The sequence below is a fragment of the Amyelois transitella genome, chromosome 9 (assembly GCF_032362555.1).
Source record: "Amyelois transitella isolate CPQ chromosome 9, ilAmyTran1.1, whole genome shotgun sequence".
Taxonomy (NCBI): Eukaryota; Metazoa; Arthropoda; class Insecta; order Lepidoptera; family Pyralidae; genus Amyelois; species Amyelois transitella.
In genome coordinates this window covers 7,580,103-7,590,185 of record NC_083512.1, presented here as the reverse complement: position 1 = coordinate 7,590,185, position 10,083 = coordinate 7,580,103, and the positions used below count along the sequence as shown (strand labels likewise).

The window sequence follows — 10,083 nt, the reverse complement described above, 5'->3', positions numbered from 1 at the left end:
ATTTTGGACTAGTTCACGATCGTAGTCAAAAAGTGTTGCAAGTAGAATTTTTACATAATTTACATAGAAAGCACATTTAAGAGATAAATGTGACCACTTGGAATTTCATTGAATTTAATACACTGAAAATCTGGAGCATCAATCTACTAATGATAGTACGAGAAGTTACAACTTATTATTTAAAATGAAAATATTTTAATTTTATACATTGCAACATCCATCATGTGTAAAATAACAACATATTGATTTTGTAAATTAAGTACACACGTGGAATACATGAGTATTTCTTTATAGTTTTTACACGGTTTTATAAGTAAAATATTCGCAAGAGTAAAGTATATCTTGTAGAATTGACAACACAGAATTTTACGTTTCAGCTCAGTCACAAATGTGGAAATCGTAAAGGTCAAATATCAAAACCATAACTTGGAAGATATGAGCGAAATTCAGAATTTCACACTCAAACCTAATCTAACTGTATGTACACGCGACCCACCGCATAAAGCTCTCTTAAAAAATTACAAAAGGTCTCAACATATAGTAATAATTAACCTATCTATTATATTATTTACATTTATTGCTATCGAGTTGCGCTTTTAACGCGCCAGTTTGCTACACTGGCTTATTGCCTTAAATTTAAATTAAATATATTAGCAGCACTTAAAATATACTCTATTAAGGCGCGTTTTTACTCAGATCATAAATGTTTAAATAAAAACAAATATGCACGTAAGTATTAATCATTTATAAATCATAATTATGACATTGTTGAAAACAAGAATGATCTCAATCAATTAACGCCTTAAGCATATTAAAAATTTTATGGGAATCTGGTTGGGAATAATCATTAAGTACATAATAAAATTACGTGAAAAATATAAGTAAACGCAACTAAAGCTAACATTGGCGCTGTCACTGATATGCTAGTTACTAAAGGAATGATAACAGCGATTTCAAAATTTGTTTCGAAACCGTAATAACCAACAATCGTACAGGATAAAATATTTCAATTATAACCACAAGCGTGACGTCATTTTTAGTCATGTCTCTTGGGAGACTATTCCTCACAAGTTCATATTTTTTATTGCTCTCCAATTGTTACATAAAAATATAATTTTTTCAACAATTTAATGAAAGTATTATGTGTGCAATGTAATAAGTTTTCTCATAGAAGCAGTTACCATCGTCTTAGTCGCAATAGATGTCATTATACTTAAGTTATTATATAGACAACATAATATAAAATGCATTTAGTCTTCTGCACTGTACTTGTAACTCTCCAAAAAATCTTATTTATAGCTGCATCTATGAGAAAGCCTTAATGTTGTTAACAATATTTATAAAACATTTTCTGATTTAAATAAAAGCGGTACCGCCCGTATCTGCTTACAAGTCAATTTTACTAATTAAATGAAAAAGAAGTTAGTCACACAAAATTTCAGTCTTGGAATTAAAAATATGTCTTGATAGTTAAAGATTAAAGTTACTATTGATTGACATTATATTAATCTTGTTGATCTAACAAATGTCATCCAATACTATGTGTTTACGAATCTAATTTTAATTCTTATTTATTTGGAGTCAAAGTACTAATGTAACAGTCAAAGATGGATCTATAATATTAATCCCCGCTTAGTTTCGGCACGCACTAGGGCGGTGCCTCGTCTTCCGCGTCAGCGGGGGAAGCGGGCGTCAGCGCAGCCTGCGCTCGCGCCCGCGCTAGCGCCTACGCCAGCGCCGGCGCGGCAGGCCGCGCTCAGGGGCGGTGAGGATGAGCAGAACTCAATGAAGAACTACTGACACCTGAGTCGCTACTTTTCTCTGAAGCACAAGGCTCACCCCCAGCTACAAACTTGACTACATTCAAACGATGGTCAGATTCACACGTATCATCTCTAGCTCCTCCAGGCAAACCGGTTCGGGCTACTGATCTTTCTCCAACCGTTCCTGGATAACGCTCGATCCTGTCGCATTCCGCATCATCGGGTTGTCGACGTCTGACCGACCGTTTTGCTTGGGGAGCAGGATCTGGTGGCCTATGAGTAGGCTCGTCAGCTCTATGTACTAGAGGTGAAGTTCGGACACGGACTCCACCGACGCCGACGCTCGCTTCGTAGCAGCCGGAGTCCCGGGGAAATTGACGTCGGCCAAATGGTGACTCGCCACCTTCTGAACTGGAACCACCGCCCTCGCCTTCCCCGTCGCCCTCGCCACCTGTGTTATTCAATCATAACTTCAGTTACTTAATAAATGATGCATTAACAACATGAATTACAGTGTTGTCATGTTTAAACTTAAGACTTACATTCAAGTTGGTGCAGCAGTTGTACAGCAGCTAAGATGCGTGTTCGGTGTTCAGGAGTCATTATTCCAAGATAATCTAAATCTGACGGCTCAATTTCTTTAAATAGTTCAATATCTTCATATCCGTTTCTAGAGAAAGCTACAGTGTATTCGGGTAAGTCTATCCTTCTCAACAGTTCTTCAACAGTTCTCGGTCTAGTTTCCCAGAGTCTTTCGCGGCTTTTGCACCACTTGGAAGATCTTGACCGAATTGTATCTCTATCTGACAAAACTTCAACATTCGCAAATTTGAAATTTCCTACTTTGTTGTTTAGTACTCCACGCCAAATACCAGAAGCATTCATATTGATCACCTCTATGATGTCTCCTTTCTGTTAACAAAGAGCAATGGCTATGAACACGTGGTCATTAGAAACTAGTAGTTAATGAGTAGTCGAGGTTTGATATTAAGACTTTACCTTGTATCTCAGGGCCTCTTTCTCATAAATATTGGGTACGTAATCGACGAGTGCACGGGCCCGGCATAGCATCTGCGGCACAAGCAAACTCCGCCCGGCCGGACTTAATTCTATGTTTTCTTCTGCCGACAGAGATGAGTGATTACTACCGGCCCGTACCAATGCTTGTGTGCCTGTACATAAATATATTTAGACTTAGAAATCTCAATTTTCCCCTAACCTACCAACATATTTAAGAAAAAATACCTGTTGTTACATCTTTGCATAACTGTGAATTTGGTAGGAGTTTGTTATTTTCGTAAGTTCTAAAACACCAGTGTTAGTAGAAATAGAAACAAATTAAAATTATGTATGCAAGAGTAAAATAATATAAGTAGTCTTTGGGACGTTATGGTACACAGAAAGGAAAGACAAACATATTTACAAACAACGTTTATATTAACACAGACAATAAATAGCTTAATAAATCCACTCACTACTGCCTGATCCGCTGGGAAGACTTTCGAAAGAACTATTAGAACAGGGAAATGCTTGGTCACCACTGATCCGTCTATCGCTGCCCTCAGGACCGCGCTCTTGTCTTAGCCTCGATATTTTTCTTTGTACATCTTGCCTTAGACCTCTTACTTTTCCTGCTAAATTAGACACACCTTCGCAATCTTCTGCTGACTGCAATAATAGAAAAATATGTATATTTACTTGGACGAAGGATATCAAAATCAAAAGCAAAAATATAATAATAATAAGAGCTACTTTATTATCAATTAAATAATAACAAGTTTCAAATATATATATTACCTTATGTACAGTTGCTATATGTTGAGAATCCGTTTCACTCTCTTGATCTTCATAGTCAGACGAAGCGGGGGACAAAGGGTCGGCGCCTATCCGATAGCCTGACATTTGTCTGTAACCCCGTCTAGAATCTCGCTCGGATCGACTTGATTCTAATGAAATACCCGATAATCTGGAACCTATTGACTGTATGTCGGACGCGGCGTAATCCCCACTTTCTCGATCTCTTGCTGTCCGTAACGGGATCACTGTGGTCGGGTAAGGGCCGCTTTGCGGGATTATCAATCCTCTTCTAGGAGCTCTAGCTAAACTTATGTCGCCAGCACTTCTTAGCGATATTACGCCTTCACCTCTTGGTTCATTGCGAAGATTTAGCGTGAAACAAACACGCCCATTCTGAAAGGACGCTGCTGGTGCACCGCCACCCATCAAAAAATCTTCAGGATCACTCTCATAGGGGGGTTCATCATACCAATGACCTCTTCCTGTAAGGCCTCTTGCTTCATCGTCGTACATATACGTGTCGTCTGGAAACGATTCCTCTATTAAAATTTTGAATAACGTGATTCCCAAAAGTGCAAATAAAAATACGTGCTAATAAAATAGCCAAAAAATTTACCGTTAATGCCCCCTTTCACAGAGTGGCGAGATCACTGACAACACTGCAGTTAAGCTGTGTACGAACGTAAGCCGTGCGTGGTTTATGCAAAACATCATTTTTTAACGACATGCGGAGCATTTTGTTGCAAATAAATTGTTTGATGATGTAGATGTGTGAAGTCCTGATTTTATTTTAATGTGGACGTTATAAAGTAATTGAAGATAGAATGTAAATGATTGATGAACGAGACACATCAAAAGCATAACCGTTGACAAAAAAATATAAACACCAAAACAAGCATATCGCATTTTTTATTTTTCACTTGACTTTAAAGACTTAGACGATTTTCGTGCAGGTAACTATGTAAATATAATGTGATATAATAAATATTTAACGAAAGAAAAAATTTTTTTAAGTCACTTGTAAATAGTTTAAATATTAATATCACGGATATTTACATATTTATTATTTATTTAACATCTAGACGCTTCATGATTTATCATGTTATGATTACGTGCTGATAAACAAATATTAACATGAACATGCATTTTTTATTACGTAAATTTATCAATTAAAATATTCCATTTTTTATTGCTTTCATCTCAAATATTTTTTTAAGTTTCTATTTCTTTAATAACCATGAATTAATATTAAAATCATATAAAACAAATTTAAAATAGCATAGCGCAAAACTTAGTATATTTTTAAAGACACGTAGAAGCGACTAGAACAATAAAAGCATAATTTGAACAAGAAAAATATTTGCTTATATTTATTTAGTAGTAGATTAAATACATAAAGAGAGTTACCTCCAAAAGGCCCCCTAACACCGTCTCTTCCCATATTCATTAGGCCATGCCTAATGTCCCGAAGTATCTGGAACAAAGAGAAAGTAGGAATAAGTACAAAAATTGGATTATAAATAATAAATATATAAATAATAAAAATTATTTGTTTTTATAAATTTAACGTCATTTATATTATACTAAGTATTATCACTAAGGCTTAAGTCTATAAAAGATTAATATTCTTTATACACGGTAAAAGCAGCCTTTTATAGGCCTCAAGTCTGCTGTTTGGCTCCTGTAAATATTCGCCGTAATAGTATGCGCCATCTCGTAACGCTGTTTATCAAAATCATCAATAGAGTTTTAGTGTGAAAAGTGGCATAAAGTAATCTCACCATAAATAATTTTACGATAAAATACTTCAATGGTAAAGTTACAAAAAAAAAAAACCTCGTCTTTTTTAACTAGGTAATTAAAGAATGTACAATGGTATCTAGAAAATATGTATTACAATAAAAAAATACGCTCACAAAAAATAAAGTAATAGAATTTATTTGACCTATTTTCGTTACGTAAATAAAATGACGAATGAAAATATTATAGAAATTTGTTAGAAGAATGCGTGAACATGCTTATAAATATTCAAGAAGGAGCAATAAAACGACCACTTTCCCGTTAGTAAGAAAGTATTGAACATTAAGTTAATTTATGCACACTTTGTTTCTTCGGGTCCGGAATACACGAAAGGGATTTGCGTGTAAGTTAGTTTAAGTAAATGAAACTTTACTGCGTCACAAAATATTTATCATGTAGAAAGATACATTAGTGTATTTTCCAAATTTCTTATTTATTTCACTCTTATGATAGAGTATAAATGAAAACATAAAAATATACCAATAAAATTCTTTAATTGATTTTATTACAAGTCATTTTAATTAAATCTCAGGACTTGGTAAAGGATAATATGACCGTTCATACCGTGAAGATTTCATTATAATGAGGAATTTTCATACTTTTCTAGGATGAAAATTGAATTATCAGTCGGGCTTATAAACAAACCTCTTTGAAAAATCCTGGTTCAGTAGGTTAAGCGTGAAGAGGTTTGAACTGTTGTATTTGTGTATTGTTACTGTTGTATTGTTGTAGCAAAACATAATTTTCTTTAGTATAATATCAATTGTTAATTGCATTGTTTCTGTACTTAATTTTGTGACAATATTAACTGTGACTGTGATCTTGAGTAAGTCCAAGTCCAAGAATATGTTTACACTTTTAAACAACTTTAGCATGTTGAGTTTTATTGACTGGTTGTATATTTTTGCTTGACTTTTAATAAGAAAGTACAAGTTCCAAGTCAGATTATGATTTTCTTTTTCTGATTGACCTCACTATTTCTGTCTGAATTGTAAAGATCTTCTCAATGTGTGTGTTCTGATTGTGATGTAATACAAGTAGTGTAAGTATGAGAAAAGAATACAAAGTGACATTAAAATTATAAATAAAGGCTTGATCATTCCGAGTGTGAGATGTGGGCGATCGTTGAAACAGAAAAAAATGTGTGTTTGGAATATGTTATGGTCGTTAGGTCAGTCTGTATAAATTAATAAAATTTCAACATTATGTCATATGTTAATTTCTGACTACGCGTAACCACTTTTTAGTATTAGTTGGGCCTCTTCATAATTTTTTTTGTTCTTAATTGTAATGTATTATGCCATTAAAATACAAGGTTGGTTAAGATTTTGTATCGGTAATCGTGCTTCCAGGAAACAAGATATAGTTTTTGTTGCAACTGCAAATATTGAGTACCAAATTATTATTATTATAAAATTGTGAGATATTATTGCTATAACTATATTGCAATATATTCGAGGAAAACAAAAATGTGTCACATCAAATTAACCGACAAACAGACAAACAATTCATTACAGTAGTAAAATTTCATTGTTCAATATTCCGAGTACCAGGATCCCATAGTTTTACGAGGGTATGTGCTGAGCAAGGGGCTTCCGAAGTTTCGTAGGGAAGCGATACAACTGCCTCTAATAGGCTTAGCTCGAGATTAGGGCACGATTAGTCCATGGTTCGGTTCTCGCGTCCGATGCTCAAGCCCGTAGAAGATTACAAGTTAGTGTGAGTCGCACATCAGATTATACGAGGCTTTGTTTACGATGGGGTTTTTGAAATATTTTTGTATTGATTTGCTTTATTTAATTTTCGTTTTGATATTTATTCGGATATTGATTTTATTCGTATGAATTTTTAAAATCAAGTTATCCGAGTAGACCTAAGAATTCATGAACTACTTTAGCGAAACCGGTGGCAAGACTTGTTATTTAAGTATATTTAACATAAAATATAAAAAGATCAACTAAATAATTGTCAGAATATTACCTCTTCTTGTTCTCTTGCTAGTTTGTCTTTCTTCTTCATGGCTTCCTGTACTTTTAACTGTAACAAGTAGAAGAAAATCAGTTTCATTATATCCGTAAAATTTAAAAGTAGAATTATTTTAGGATTTCCTGCAACAGACTTGCCAATATGCAATCTACAAAATATAAGGATATTCCCATCGTTCAAAATCTAGAAAATATTTTATGATAACCTGCATGCATTTATAGTAACCAATGTACGTGCAATTTCGTGCGAATTGGTAACTAAATATACAAACAGTGCAAAATATAATGCGTGCATAATAGATTCATATAAAAACATTTCTGTTGATCCACCTCCATTAAATGAGCATGCCGATCGAAAAAAAGGCCGAAAAGTTTAAAAAGAATTTGGAATTTTGATTTTCTGTTATGTCTCTGTTGGCATATTGAAAAAATAAAAATATTATATAAAATAATTATGACAATATATAAAAATATTTTAAATAGGTAATCAGTTGCTGCTTGAATCATATTAAATTTCAGTTGGCTGATTGCTATTTGGTTTTTACTCATCTTAAGATAATTAGTTAGCATTGAAACCAATAATATGCGACACTCAGAAAAGTATTCATGTGGGTATTACTAAAAGTTTTAATTAAAAAAGAAAAAATACAAACATTTTGTCATAAATATATATCGGTATAATACATTTACTACTTTGATTTAAATTAATATTAATAAAGTTTAATAATCAGAATAGTAATATGTTCTTAACATTGAAATTGATTAGTGTGATATTCATAATATCCAACTAAAAAAAGGTATTGTAAATCAAAGCCTTTAGTAAAGCAATAACACAAGTAATAAATATAATAGGTAATTTAATTAATAATAAATAACTCGTAAAAGCACGCAGAATCGAATAATTAAATACAAATAGCTACATTATTGCCATCCAGAGTATAACAGATTGGGTTTCCCGTAATATATCTGACAGAACAAATACTGCATCGCAAATAACATTATTTCATATAAATAATGTCTAAATAATGAAACATTTATTTAAAATGTTGTTAATGATAGTGTATTTTTTTGTCTGTCAAATATAAGTGAGAATTCCCTTAAAAAGCTCACCCTATGAATCGTTTCTTCAAAGGTGTTTGGTTGGGCGGCACTCATTTGTAAGGAGCGGAGACGATCATAATCCCTTGGGTCGATCATGGACCTCAGAACTGTGTCTGGACCGGGACCCAAACCTAGGCCACTTTGGAGCACGCTGTCTGGAGTGTCGACCTGAAGAAATTAGTGCCTATTTTATACGGAACGCGACCTAGATTTATATAGGCTATTTGGCGTTTGAAACGCCCATGTCTTTAGGATGCATCCAGGTTGATAGGTTTGAATAAACATCTGTGGTCCTTACAGATTGAGGATTTAAAGTAAAACAATGCTTGGCATAAAAATAATTTAAAATCTTTTAGTTATTTGTTTTTCTTTTTTATATAAAATTTAATCACACTTACATTTAACTCGACGTGTAATTAGTAATAATGACAGACAGTAACAAAGATGTTTCCAACAATTATAATAATACTCATTTAAAAAATAAAGAAATTCTTTATAAAGTAGGAAGTAATAAGTTATCATGACGAAAAAGTTTCTAAGGCAAATACAGGATAATTTATCAGCACGCCAGTCATTTTTCTTATAAAGATAGTCAGCAAATACACCTACTAACAACTTTCCGAAAAGTGGAAACTTTTTCGCGAATCACCGCAGAGGCAGCTGTATGATAAATTAACGGAAATCTTCCAAATTAACTTTGTTAATAACAACCTATACAAGTCCTTTTTAATGTATTGTATTTAATGATTTGACTGTAACATTGATTTATCCTTTTTATTTATTTTATGGCTACTTTCATGAATTACTTTCATGAAATAAGAAGTTTAGTTTAAAAATTAAATGAAATATTTTAAATGTGTTATTTAATGTTTCTTAAAATAATTTCAAAACTAAACTCAAATAATTTATGAAAATAATTATGATGTAATGTTATGTTCATTCCCCATATGAATTTTAAAAACATTTAATGCGTATTTTCTACTTCACCAAATTTGTTTTCTTAAAAAAAAGTATTGCGACTATTGACTTTGTCTACTATGTAAGACATAAGAGACATGACAAATGTGATGCATCTAAAACATGATCAATTTACAATCTATCCGTCACAATTCAAGACAAATATAGACACATAAATATTCAAAAAACTACTACTGTACGTCTTAAGTAGAATTTCTATGAATTTTACTGAACTCGAAACCTCTGAAACCACATGCAACAGCTTCTAAAATTGTCTTGAAATACTCATAAACAGTGCAAATGCAGCAATCTTGTGAAATGCATCGTAGCAAGCTGCGTGATAAATGTATTTCTTGAATTTGTTTCGTATTTTACAAGGAAATTTCTACTGGAAATATTATGACAATTTGTTTTTCGGTGGAATAGGAACATAAAATATGAAATGAAAAATGTGATACTTCAATTTAAACCGAGAACTTTGTTTTATTGGATTTAATGTTACACAATTAGACAGACTTTTTGGCTGACTGTAGTCCACACTTATAATAAAATCAATTGAAACTCAAAATATATTGAATCGATTTTGATAAAATTCATTAGTTATAGAACTTTCAAGAATGCATAGGCTTTTTTTTAATATTCCCACGGTAGAGAATGAATTGAATATTCAGTTTTTTGCA

The 10,083-nt window shown here is 32.8% G+C and overlaps 1 protein-coding gene across 4 annotated transcripts in view; it reads right to left on the bottom strand.

Annotated features, from left to right (window-relative positions):
* Window positions 1–265: 265 nt before the first annotated feature.
* The window catches only part of LOC106143252 (uncharacterized), a 92,079-nt gene continuing 82,261 nt past the window's right edge, over window positions 266–10,083 (bottom strand). For 2 of the 4 annotated variants that reach the window (XM_013345290.2, XM_013345291.2), the window contains exons 6-13: window positions 8,456–8,614; window positions 7,341–7,397; window positions 4,968–5,034; window positions 3,561–4,084; window positions 3,239–3,431; window positions 2,763–2,935; window positions 2,306–2,675; window positions 266–2,214 (exon numbers count right to left, since the gene is read on the bottom strand). In XM_013345290.2, the coding sequence (XP_013200744.2) occupies window positions 1,757–2,214; window positions 2,306–2,675; window positions 2,763–2,935; window positions 3,239–3,431; window positions 3,561–4,084; window positions 4,968–5,034; window positions 7,341–7,397; window positions 8,456–8,614 (2,001 nt within the window). In that variant the 3' untranslated portion in view covers window positions 266–1,756. The remainder of the gene's footprint in view (window positions 2,215–2,305; window positions 2,676–2,762; window positions 2,936–3,238; window positions 3,432–3,560; window positions 4,085–4,967; window positions 5,035–7,340; window positions 7,398–8,455; window positions 8,615–10,083) is intronic. The other 2 variants (XM_013345292.2, XM_013345294.2) reach the window with 2 other exon arrangements.